The sequence below is a fragment of the Thunnus thynnus genome, chromosome 23, assembly GCF_963924715.1.
Source record: "Thunnus thynnus chromosome 23, fThuThy2.1, whole genome shotgun sequence".
Classification (NCBI taxonomy): Eukaryota; Metazoa; Chordata; class Actinopteri; order Scombriformes; family Scombridae; genus Thunnus; species Thunnus thynnus.
The window spans coordinates 16277287-16290582 of record NC_089539.1 but is presented as its reverse complement, the minus strand read 5'-3'; the positions used below and the strand labels follow the sequence as shown (position 1 = coordinate 16290582).

General features: G+C 38.9%; 1 protein-coding gene across 2 annotated transcripts in view; it reads right to left on the bottom strand.

Moving 5' to 3' along the window:
• Nucleotides 1–13296, bottom strand: part of cacna2d1a (calcium channel, voltage-dependent, alpha 2/delta subunit 1a) — a 104464-nt gene that overhangs the window by 12920 nt on the left and 78248 nt on the right. For both annotated transcript variants that reach the window (XM_067582363.1, XM_067582364.1), the window contains exons 25-34: nt 11911–11995; nt 11610–11672; nt 9998–10107; nt 9834–9905; nt 9310–9377; nt 9181–9219; nt 9008–9079; nt 5933–6085; nt 4730–4782; nt 4243–4298 (exon numbers count right to left, since the gene is read on the bottom strand). In XM_067582363.1, coding sequence (XP_067438464.1) covers nt 4243–4298; nt 4730–4782; nt 5933–6085; nt 9008–9079; nt 9181–9219; nt 9310–9377; nt 9834–9905; nt 9998–10107; nt 11610–11672; nt 11911–11995 — 771 coding nt within the window. The remainder of the gene's footprint in view (nt 1–4242; nt 4299–4729; nt 4783–5932; nt 6086–9007; nt 9080–9180; nt 9220–9309; nt 9378–9833; nt 9906–9997; nt 10108–11609; nt 11673–11910; nt 11996–13296) is intronic.

The following is a 13296-nucleotide window of genomic DNA, read 5'->3' as shown; positions in this document are numbered from 1 at the left end:
TTGGACTTAATAAAGTCGCTTTTGGACTTAATAAAGTCCAAACTTAATAAGAATATGAGAAAGCTTCTCAATGTCCTCCTTCATTTCCGTTTTGAGTGGTATTTGTTCCTCATTGGTATTTAGTGAATCAACTTTTGTTCTGACCGCATTGATTTCATTTTGTTATTCTGGCCTTTGTTTTTTGGCTTCTTCACTTCGAAGGAGAATCAAACCCAGTGAGCATTTATTCAAGATAGCCTTGGTCATGGTCATTTCACTTATTTCTGTGAGATCAGGTTGTCTTTAAGTCCAGATTGTTGTGGACAAATGATGATATTTCATTCGTGATCCACAAGGGACCATCTCTGCTCTCCAATAATCTGACAGTGTTTAATTTTTGTCTGACATCAAACTTGATTTTGATGTCAAACAAAATCAAGTTTGACATCCTATTTGTATACAAGTGTTTAGGCAAAAATGTGGCACAGCCCTGGGCGCCAGTTTTGCTCCTAATTATGCCTACCTCTTCTCTGACTTTGGTTTGCAGAGCGTGGGTATTAACATAATGATCATACCGCAAAGTTAAATCTATGGATAGGAAGAGTGTCTTGTGCAAAAAACAAAAAACATCACATAATTTTAATACATATTTTGTATTGACTTACAGTAAACAGTCTGCTCAGATCTGCAATATCATCAAACAGAACTGGAATATATTACACAGTGATCCATCTTTGCAGAAATTGTTCCCTGAACCTCCTGCTTTTGTCTTTAGAAGGGATCTCACCCTACAAGACAAGCTGTTCCATCTATTGCCGAAGACTTCTTGGCTTTACAAACCTATAGACAACCTGTGGCAATTGTTGCCAATGCAGCAATATTTCTAAAAGGGACAGATTTGTGGATGTGTTTACCAATAAGACATATAAAATAAATCACTTTGCTAACTGCAACACATTTTCTTTCTGTTATATTGCCTTGAATGCCCTTGTGGACTTTTCTATGTGAGGGGAACAAAAAGGAGATTTTAAAACAGATTTGGGGAGCATAAAACTGCTATTCACACAAAAAGTCCAAACTATACTATGGCTGTTCATTAAAATCAAGCAGGACATGGGAGCCCCTCTACCTTAAAAGCGGTTGCCCTTGAAGTCATACCTAACCATATAAGAGGTGGCGATAGACTACTACCATCCCCAGTTATTTGAAGCTATTGTGAAAATTTTAATATTTGCTCATTTAAATGCACAATACATAATTTTCTGCTGCTAGGGATCTCTCAATCAAAACAACAACAAAAGATGAAGTTTGATGACGTCGTGAAGTAGCGTAGGATCATGGGAGTTTTTGCCTTCATTGTTAAACAACCAGCTTCTCCCAGTTAGGATTCCTCCAGTGTTCATTGTTCAGGAGGTTTTCACTGGGAGCTGAATTATCCACAGAGGTCTCCTCCTCTCCAAAACATACAGACCCGGTGATTAAAACCAGTAAAAACACTGAATAAAGCAGCTTCACGTTAGAAATCGTTGTTTTTCTGATGCTGTTTGGCGGACACAGGACAACCGCAGGGGGTGTAGATAAGTAGATAGATCTGCAACCTCACTGCTAGATGCCACTAAATCCTACACACTGGTCCTTTAATTATTTGGCTATTCTGCAGGGGATCAGGTAACTAAATGTCAAGATTTGTCTGAGGTTTGTTTATCTACACTAGAGCCTAATGGAATTTCCTTTTTTGGTGCAAAAGCACTTACAATATATATATTTATAGGAGTTATTTGGGGTGTGCCCAAATCTGAATACATTATTCGAAAAAGCACAAATAGTGTTTTTTTTTATGAATATTTACTTCGTACAAATATTTTAAAAATGATTTGTTTACGGGAAGAAAAAAAAAGTCAAACACCAGCACCCAGGTCGGTTACATCACTGTCTAAGTCTCTATTCTCTGCTCTGCTGTTACGTCTATCAGCAGGTCTCAAAGAGGGGAGTCACATCAACCTGCTACATGACACACATTTCCTAATTTGGAGTTGGGGGTGTTCCCCACAGATAAAGCTGAGCTACTGACACATGCAAAGTGCCCCCAAGGGACTCTCCATAACCTGTTGTTCCCCTTCTCCTTTCCACAAAGTTAGGTTGTAAAATAAAGGCAATAAATGAAAAGTGCAAAGCATCATCTTTGAAGTTCCTACCTACACATTACATGGTGTGCTGTCTCTGTGTTATGGGTGTATAAATAGGTAGAGGTCCGTCTGCAATGAGGCGATGGAGCTTTAGCTCAGTAGTCAGTGCAGTCATCTATGATCTAGGAGACCTCAGTTCGAGACCTGGTGTGGGGACCTCCTTCATAAGATAGTTTATTCATGAACACTTACTGTAACACTTTAATTTTTTAAAATTAAAAGCGTAATAAAAACAAAAACAAAAACAGGATCTTTAAGCCTATTTCCACTTTTATTTGAATACAACTACAAATTGCTGCCCCAACAAATATAGATACAAATACAAATACTGGGCCCTCTGCACATCCCAAATATCTATCTATCTATCTATCTATCTATCTATCTATCTATCTATCTATCTATCTATATATATATAATCTTTGCTTGTTTTCTTGTATATATTTATTTCTTCATTTAAATTAATTGAATTCATTGATAGTATGTGAAGTTGGTTTCATACATTGTGGGGCGTGGACATATACATTGAATATTATTGCTTATTAGTATTTGTTGGGTACTTTCAGGATCACTTACTGTTATTATGCCTTATTGTAGATTCACATTTCTTTGGCAGGTATGCATGTGTGGGGCCCATGCTTTAGCGCCCTCTATTGGTTATGTACAAGGCCTTGTGTGTTGGGTGGAATGCCACCCACGACTAGTGTATAATTCAGATTATGATTATCTGTTTGTCAGACTCTGAAGATTTAGAGTCGACACACGTTGGTCTGCTTCGTTGCCTATATGCTACAAGAATAAATTCAAAATATTATTTCACCTGAAGACTGCCTTAGTTTTTTTTTCCCCCACAGTTGTCTGCACCATTTAAGGACGAATATCAAGCAAACTTCCTGGATCTTGTTTATTGTCAGAGGTTACTTTTGTGTTAGTGTTCTCTTGGTGCTTTAGCAATGAATGACTGGATTAAATTTCATGTAATTGAAACTACATTAAATTAAAAATACTGTAGCTGTTAGCAGCACAGAGCTATAGTGGTAAAAAAAAATCTAATTTTACAAGAATATGAAGCTGTTGACTTCACCAAAATCCCCAAGCTACTCACTTGTACGTCCAGGTGCACAAGAGCATGCTAGAATTCCCTTTTGTGGGCTCCTAGGACTCCATGGTGCTTAAAAATCACATACCGTAAATCCCCTAACCATTGCACATGCAAAAATATGCAATGGACAAACAATGAGAACAAACAAGAGAATGAACTGATGAACACACAGAGCCTGGCTCCCTTTCTCCTGCACGCATTTTTATTTTCTCATTTAGTGTTGGTTTTATTTGGCCAGGTTTTGAGGTAGATGTCTCTAAGATTGTTGCCACCACCCTAATTCAATGAAGGCGAATAAAACTTGGTTTGTGTTGCTCACAGCAATAAAACGTTACATTTTTAAAAAAAAAGCAACATCTCCTTCCAGAAATAATGTGCTGATTACTCAAGATACTCCACAGAGCTCATTGTTGATGGTTTTCATTGGAACTACTTTTTACTGATGAAGTAGTTCCTGTGAAAATTATAGACAGTGAAATCGGCCGTCACCTCCATTGTATTATTTGTGAAACCATAAACAGAGACAGGCCTGTTATTTGGCTTTGTTTTGGATCCGCCTGTGATGTGTAATTTTTTACAGAACATGTGTATCCCAGAAAAACAGCACAAACAAACACAACTGCACTTTCATACGGTCAAACTCATATGTGCAACATCTTGCACACATGGTGTGAAGACAAATGAGCGTCCCTATGAACAATATTGTTACTCACTACATATTCTTGGCGTGTGGTGAGTATTGCACCAGAATTTAAAGATGAAGAAACTCAGTTTGAAAATAATGTGTTCTATACCTTTTAAGACCTTGTCAAACTAACTAAAAATGAACATTTATTACTATTTTGGCTGCCCAAACCTATCTCAATGTTGCAAAAAGCCTTATCAAAACCTAAAAACACCTTTTCCTTCTCTCTACAATAAATGTATCTGACTGGCCGGGATTGGGAATGGACTCCTAGTCTTATGATGGGAACTCACCTGCGTCCATGACATTAGGGAATGTGATGCTGACCAGTAACTGTTGGAGTATTGACCTAAAAGCAAGAAAAACCCCAAGGATGAAAAATGTCTGGATTAAGAGGAAAATAAGTGACCATAAATCATCTGTATAAATGCTGACAGAGAATTAAAAAAAACATAATGATGACGTAAAAGGCTGAATGTTCATTCATGAAAATGTTTGATTAAAAATATCTAAAACCTCAAAATACATTTTTATTGTGCATACTGTAAAACAAGCTGTTAATGACATCAAGACAGTGAGCATAAATCAAGAGAAGATTTTGTGGAATGTCGACTGTCTTGGGAACAATTCAGCTATTAAACAGATGCTATATGTCCATTTCAGAAGAACAAATCCTTGCCTGCTTTCTTCTGTGTTAAGAACTTACAATACGGCTTCTTCAGTAAAAAAAAGGGTTAACACTAATGCCAGCGATATTTAGTTTAGAAAAAAAGGACTCACCAGGCTGCAGCTGTTGCCCACCATCCTAAATTCAAAATATCTGCAATTGTGGGCTGAGAGGAACAAACAAAATAAGGATTAATATCAGAAAAAGTCTAAATTGTGTAAATAATTAATCTAACAAATCATTTTAAGCTGGCCAAGCCACTCTGAACATCCTGCTTGTGTTTACAGTGGCTGCAAACTATCCACATTTGCCAGATAAAGACTAAAAGGTCCAGCCAGAGATTTTATTTTCTTCCCCCTCAGAGGAAATTAGAACACAGTCCTCCACAACAGATGCTAGCATAAATATGTAAACAAAGAGCCAATGAAAAAACAAAGTAGCACACGGTTTGAATAAAAGGGCCAACATGTTGCTTTGATTATGGTTAGCATGCGAGGGCCTTGTTTTGGTGAATCAGTGCTGTGTCCTTTCTATTCAGTTGATGGTGTGTTGAGTCATCAAGGAGTCTTAACTAACCGTGTTAAGAGACATCACTGGCTGTTGACAGCGTCTTTGATCAGAAGATATCTGCATCTTTCATCCCACCTTGGTCGCTCAAGCGTGTTGTACACATTTGTGGTCCAAGTCGGAAAATTACATAGTTTCAGTTGTCAACTAGTGAGGGTAATTTTTGCATCTGTATATAGCCTACCTATGACGACTTTCATCTCTTACGTAGGGTATCAGTTTATTACCGCTACCTTGAAACACTTTCCAGCATCTGATAGAAATTCATCAGTATCCGTGTAACGTTTGCAGGAAGTTTGAATCATTTCACTGTTAGCTGTAAGTTCTGTAAGTGATGAAAAACAGTACCTCTTTCTACATCACTTGGTGTGTTAGCCAAGCATGCTAGACCACCTAATCCTGTTACTGTTACTGCAACTCCCACTCTAACGCTTTCACCATACCCTCTGCTTCCCTTCTCATCTGCTCTATCCAGATTTATGGCTCCCTGGTGAGGGATGGTTTGTGTGTGTACACGTGTGTGTGTGTGTGTGCATGTGTGTGTGACCACTTGGAAGTGTGTGAGCAAGCAGGTATGAGTACAAATGGCTGCATGTGTACATGCCTTTATGCAGTGAAATGAGTAAATGTATACGTACGGATATCAAAATGTGTGAACATGTAAGTGAGGGTGTGCACATGTGGGTGGCTGTATGTGTGTGTGTGTGTGGTAGGTTGTGTATGTATGGTCTCTGGCTTATGTAACTCACCACATAGACGGATCGCAGGCCTGCTGCCGCCTTGCTCTCTGTCTTGGGGTAACAGAGCGACTGGTAGTCGTAGGTCTTCTTAAAGGTGAACAGGGAGGAGTTGACCAGGTTTATCATCAGGATGGGGTCGATAACACCGAAGAAACGCCCGATCTAATCATAGAGAGAAAGAATTGAAGAAGCTTTTCTTTTCCAGTCTTGACTATTGTTCAAAAAAAAAAAAAAAAATCAATAAAGTTATAAGAACCGATTGCAAAAATGTGGCCAAAAGCACAGCAACCTTTAGTTTCCATCTGCAAAAACACTTACAAGCAGTGTCCATTAGGAATATTTGAACACTCTATATGAGCAAAACCTTTAAAACGCACATAGTAGATGTAACTGACTGAGGGTTTCCTCAATATTTCTCATTTACAGAGTGGTTAAACATTTGTATGCTTTTAACATAAGATAGTTAAACCTACGCAGAACAGGTGAAAAATGTGTGTGCATGTGGAGAAACAGTTTAAAACACAGAATACAAGCTCACAGTGAATTTACAGACACACACATACGCACAGTAAATCACCCACAAACCAGAATGATGGACTTCAGTATAATCTGATTAACACAGTCCACCAGGGAGCCGTAAATTTCTACTTATAGGAAGTAGTTTGTCTCGGCATCTCAAGGTGTGACATGACCGTATACATGGGAGTATTTAAGTACTGTACTTGTGTATCCATGAGGGAGTATGTCTAGTAAGTAGTGCTCATCTATGTGTGTGTGTGTGCTGAAATATGTGGGTGTATGTGTGTGTGTGTGCATGAGGAAATGCAAACTATCCTTTTCCTTCCACTTTGTAAGGTCACAGCTAACAAGCCGTCCTCCACATATCCATTCCTCTTTAGTCTAACAGTCAAAGGATATATAAATCTTCCAATCTATAAGGTAAAGGGAGCCTTCTCCCCTTTCCTCGTGCAATAACACAAATAATGAATTAACAGTCACAGCCCTGTAGGCTGCAGACTCCCTGAGGGTTTCAGAGAAAGAAAAGGTATGAGCTGGAGAGAGAAAGACATAAAGAGCGGGAGAAAGCGAGAAGCTTAGAGAGAGAGAGAGAGAGAGAGAGAGAGGGAGAGAAACTTTGCTCCTGTAGAAATATGATTGAGGGCACACAGCCTTCTCCAAACAAGGCCTCAGGTCCCTGGGTTTTAGTGCTGCTGCCAAACTTCAGAGGGCGACTGATTTATCCAGCGCACACCCAGCACTGATTACGAAGGAGCCGAGGCTGCATGAAAAAACATTTACTCAGATGACAGCAGGGGCCTGCTCTTAGCGTTTAGCATAGGGCAATGGGGAGCGGGAAAATGAGTCCGCTAACTGGATGTGTGTGTATATCTGTTATTTGTAGGAAAAGATGGGTTGAATTGTGCTGAGAGGCTTAATTTGTTGTTTATTTCTAGTTTGGGTTGTCGAGGACAAATTGAGACCTATAAAAGTTTCATAACAGATTTGGATGATCGTGGTCTAGAATCACTTAAAGTACGAACCCTCAAAGACAAATTTGGTTCCATTTAGGATATGAAGAATTTATAGTTGGCATCAGGGATCATTTATCAAAGTGAAATAAGGTCAGCAAATTCTGCACACGAAACAAAAAGTATTTTGAGAATGAAAATTTGTTTTTGACTTTGGGAACAGTGGTTGAATCTTAACTCAAAGTCCACTTACTGTACTGTTGATTTTTCTGAGCTTTCTTCTGCGTCTCATGGTCTACATCAGTGGAGGTTGCTCAGTTTTAATAGAGATGGCTCAGTTGTCATCACATGACAGTATAGGTGGAAAAATTGTAACCCCTGTTCTTTTCCCTGATCTTTTTTCTGTCTGTCCGCTGACTCCTGGTCAATGACATGGACCCCTTTCTAGTCTGGAAAGTGATGACAACTTAGCTCAATGACAACTGAGCAAACTCCATCTGAAAGCTCCAAAAAAATAGTAAGTGAGTTAAGATTTTTTCTTGTGTTTTTACAGATGGAAGACTGAGAAAACTGATCTTTAATTTGTCATATAATATGAGTGAGCAATTTTTCACCATATTTTGAGATATTTCATTTAAAGCTGAAATGATTAGTCCACTAACTGATAAACTGATCAATAGAAAATGAATTAGATGAATTCTGATAATAAATTAAATCATTTTAATCGTCTTTTTTCTAAGCAAATTGGAAATCTGGAGTAAAAAAGAGCAGGATGTTGAAGTGGTGACCGTCATCTGCTGCTGGAGTGGAGCATTTCTCTGAATCTGGAAATGAATTTGGATTAGCTAGTTTGAGCGAATATTCTTACTCAGGATACAATTTGATGATTTGGATATTGCATAGGGCCGAACTAGAAATGGCTAAATGACGTGCATGATAGTCAAGTAATGAAAAAACCACTGAAAATGTTGAGTGTGAGTATTCATTAAACCCTGATGTCTCTGCATGAGTTATTTCACCAAAAATATTTATGTTTCTGATTTTTTGTCCATAATTATAAAACCATAAGCATGAGCACAGCAGGCGATCAGAGCTGTACAGTGAGTCAGAGAAAAGTTTTTTTTCACTTGGCGTGCTCTAAAAAGAGAAGAGTAGACGGTGAAAACAGAGCTTTTAATCAAGAATGCACGGACTGTTAGCCTACTTCCCACAGGCATTTCAAAACCAGTATGTTGCAGGTTCCAGCTCTTCCAATGTGAGGGTTTGCTGCTTTTCTTTGTCCTATTTGATAATTAATCAAATATCTTTGAGTTTTTTACTTTTGGGTGGACAAATTGAATGATTATAATAGTTATAATTAGCAGATTATTCTGCAATAAAAAAATGAGTGGCAGCCCTAAATTCATCCATTAAATCAAGATATAGGGACAAAAAGTTTGACACATCTGCTCTTTTCTGCATTAGACCACCAAACATAAATTATGAGATTGAAAGAAATTGTAGATTAACCATATACTGTATATCCTATTTTATTTATTTTTCTAACAACCCAGAATCACAACTTACCTGCCTTGGTCTATAGTTTTAATAGAGACAGTTAAATGTAGAGGCCTACCTGATCAATATATTCATCTCTATTGGACATCACCAGGAAGCCCCCGTCATCCAGAATGACACAGTCTACTTCCTGGAATCATACAGTAATTATTAAACCAATGTTGGATACTAATGATACTTATCCACAAATAATATTTGAATACTTAAACAATATGCAATCAAATCTCTTACCGCATCATTTCGCTGACAGCCACAGATCTCATCAATGCACTGAAAATACAGTAGAGCAGTTAGAGTGATAAAAAGTCCTGATCAAGTGTGTCCTTGTGCATATGTATCATGTAGATACAATCTACTCACATTCATCCTTTGTGTGGTGTTGATGAAGCTCGCCATCCAGGCACTGATGTCCAATGTCACGCCGACCACTGGGATCAAACAAAAAAAAAGCCAGACATCTTAGATCATGTTGGACCTCTGTGTCAACTTTACTCTCTGAACTTACAAAATGCAAACTTGGCCAAGGATCACAGGAGCCTCGACAACTTGATGTGTGGTTTGTGTGCGTGTGTTTGTGTGTATATGTCAGAGGAAGTGGGAGAAATAGACAAATGAGGAGTAGTCCTCTGTAAAATAAGTGCCTGTGTATGTATGCATGTGTCAGAGGAAATACAGGCATGAGTAGGGTTAAGGCTACAGGGTTGCAAATATAGGTGCGTAAATAAGACACATAGCTGTAAGTGTGAGTGTGTTTATGTGTAGGTGGCAAAGTGAGATAGACAACTTGAGAAATGAGGAGTATAAATGTGTAAATATGTTTAAATACAAGCCCCACCCCCCCCTCTCTGTATATGTGTGTGTGTGTGTGTACTGTAAGTCCTTACCAGCTGGTTTAAGTATGATATCATCAATTTTTAGTTCTACTGCTCTGCTCACTAGGATTGAATCGTCACTTGCTGCAAGAAGGATAAAAGAAACACTGTAAATAAGTACATAATGCACATTTAGATGCAGCAAAACACATGCGCACACATTTGCGTTCACTCACTGTTAGGACGGTATCGTGTTGGAGTGAAGATGTACAGATCATTGTCCAAACTTCTCTTGTAGAAACTTGACTCATATGTCTCTGCTTCTCCTTTCCAGTACTGCCCAGCACTGTCGAACACATTTATACCAAACATACACACAAAATGATGCCATTATGAGGCCACAACACACCCCAGAACCCTTTAGCAAAATTTCCATTTTCTTTCTGAGATACTTGAAAAACTTGTTGTAAACCAACTTACTATAAACTCACCAGCCACTTTATTAGGAACACCTGTGCAATCTAATGCAATCCAAGACAACAGCTCTGCCATAAATTCTACTTTTACGAAGCTCATACATTTTCAGTTTTTGATGACATTGTCAGACAGGTGATAATTCTACTTTATGTTTACTATTGAGGTCGTAGTGGGTGGTGAAGGTGTACTGGAGTGCATTATGTTGGAAAGTGTTCCTAATATTTCCCCCCACTCATGTTTGTTAATGGAGAGGACAAAATATCAGGAACACCATTCAATATAATGCATCCCAGTACACCACCACGACCCACTACGACCTAAATAATAAACATTAAGTCAAACTGTCACCTTTCTGACAATGTCAATAAAAACTGAAATATATAAGCTTCCTAAATGTAGAATTTATGGCAGAGCTATTGTATTGCATTGCATTAAATTGCACAGGTGTATCTAATGAAGTGGCCAGTGAGTGTATATCTCAATACTAATAAAATGTTAGAGCCCCTACTGTTCACCTAAATGTCTTTTCATTCCATTGACACTTCACACTCACTAAAGTAGTTAACAACCTACTGATTGTAGCTCCCCATTAATCTCAGTCCTGAATGATCTAAGTGTCACCTACATCTTGAAATGATACTGGCATCAGTAGTCACATATTGTAGTGTTTCAGAACACAGCGCAACAACAACAACAACATCTCTGACATCTCACTCCTCTGGGGTACCTAAAGGATCTGTTTTGGATCCACTGTGCTTTCCCTGTATGAGCTTCCACTTAGCGATATCTCTTGTCAATATGATGCTAACGTCAATACTTATGCAGATGATACGTGTATTTACATCCATCCTGTCTCCTAATATGATCCTTGCACAGGGTGAAGACTTCAGACATCCAAAAGGAGCTTGGAGTGGAACCACTGTCCCTTCCCATTTAAAGAAATCTATGAAGGTCGTATGGGCGTCTGATTAGGATGTCCCCTGAATGCCTCCTTGTGGAAATATTTTAGGCATGTCCAACTGGGAGGAGACCCAAGGGCAGGCAAAAAACACACTGGAGGGATCATATATCCCATCTGGTCTGGGAAAGCCTTAGGAACCCCCAGGAGGAGCTGGAGGCAGTAGCTAGGGGTATACGGATAAGGGCCTGCTTTTCTTAGCCTGCTACCATTATGACCCAGGCTCAGACAAGCAGCTATGGATGGATGGATGAATGTTAAACATTCAACAGATCTGATTTTATGCCATTAGAAAGCTGCAGCTTTCTTAGTAGACCACGTCATTATTCTTTATCTGATAATCCTGAACATATTAACTGCTTCTTCTCATGCCTCTAAATCAACCCCACCTCTCTCATGAGCTCGACAAGTACCTTTTGGGGTAGACCCGTGTAATCCCTCCATCGGTGGCAACAAATCTGGCCGAGACACCATGCCTGACAAGCAGAGAAGATAAAGCTATAAAACATACAGTTACAAAAATCTGGAATGTGCTTTATGCCTGCATGACATTTACTGGTGATTCTGAAATATTTGAGCCATCTGTATTCAGTTTTTCCACATAGACATTCATTACCAGACACCAAGTAACAAATAATTGATGCCACATTTTGTTTTGCTGAATGATGTAAAGCATTGATGGTAATATGGGAAACATTTCAATGATTCACTTACTGCATATCATTTTCTTTCCAAATCTTGATCAGATCTGAGGTGATGCCTGCATCCAAGAGCAATCGGTTTACCAGCTCCACATTACCTAAACAGCAAAAAACAGTATCACTTCAACTTTGAGTGTTTGAGTGTCCGGTGTGTTTTCATTTTTGCTATTTTTGTTGTTTCAGTAGTAGCAGGTATCTGCAGGAATATATAGAATAAAAGTATGAGTATCAATAGTCAAGAGGGAATGAGTAATGATGTGAGAAAAAGAGAGAAGGAAGGAAATGAAACCAAAAAATCCAGAAAGAAAAATAAGAGGATTCAGAAGGCATATATGATATGATTAAAAAGCAAAACAGGGAAGAATTGGGAATATTTTTAAATGGTCAATGGACTGTATTTATCTCCTATCCAAAGCGCTTTGCAATGTGGCTCTCATTCAGCCATTCACACACTCACACACACTAACCAACTAGGGATTTAATGTCTTGCCCAAGGACGATGCAACATGTGGACAGGAGGAGCTGTGGATCAAAGTGCCAACCCTGTGATTATTGGATGTCCCGCTCTGCCTCCTGAGCCACAGTCGCCCACACATTTACTTTCTCACGTTAGGCAAAAAATGAATTGCAAATAGAATTCAACACAGGAATAAGCTTCAGCTGTATAAGATTCATCACCAAGCAAGTAGCGATGGGATAATATTTCATGAAAAGGTAATTTCTCAAAATTATCTTTTGAAACAAGACAGCAACAAAATATGCAGTTACAATTATGCACACTTACAAAAAACAAAAGATGCATAAATGTGCCTAATGCTGCCAAGGTGTAGGTGGTGGGTCGGTGTGGGTGTAACAAATTATTTTCCGAGACATCCAACAAGACCACATGACAAACAGAACAGGTGATAAAAGCTGTTTGCCCACTTTTTGGCGGTGCCCACCACTTTGAACTCTCCGACAACCCGCTTCAGTCCATTAACATCGAGGCTCGTTGATATACCCCCACCACCTCCTCCCACCTTTATGACACACCACACACATCAGAGAAAACAGCTGGTGTAACACTTTATTTCACCCCCCAATCCACCTTCCCTCCTCTTGCAGTGGTTTTCATTAGGGATCCTTTATTGAAGGCAGCCCAGGAATTCCTAATGTACTTCAACTTCTTCGCCACTGCAGTGGCTTAACCAAGTAAAGCGTGTAACGATACTTGAGCCGCCAACAGTCCACATGGGTCATAGTCCTCTTTCTCCCTCTGTGTTCCCTATGGACCACATTAAACTAGCAGCTAATAATGGTGAAAGTAATATTTCAATTGGGTGAGAAGTTTTATTGGGTTGATCATGTTGAGATGTTTGAAGTGAGCTCTCAAACTCATATGACCCAAATACACTGTGGA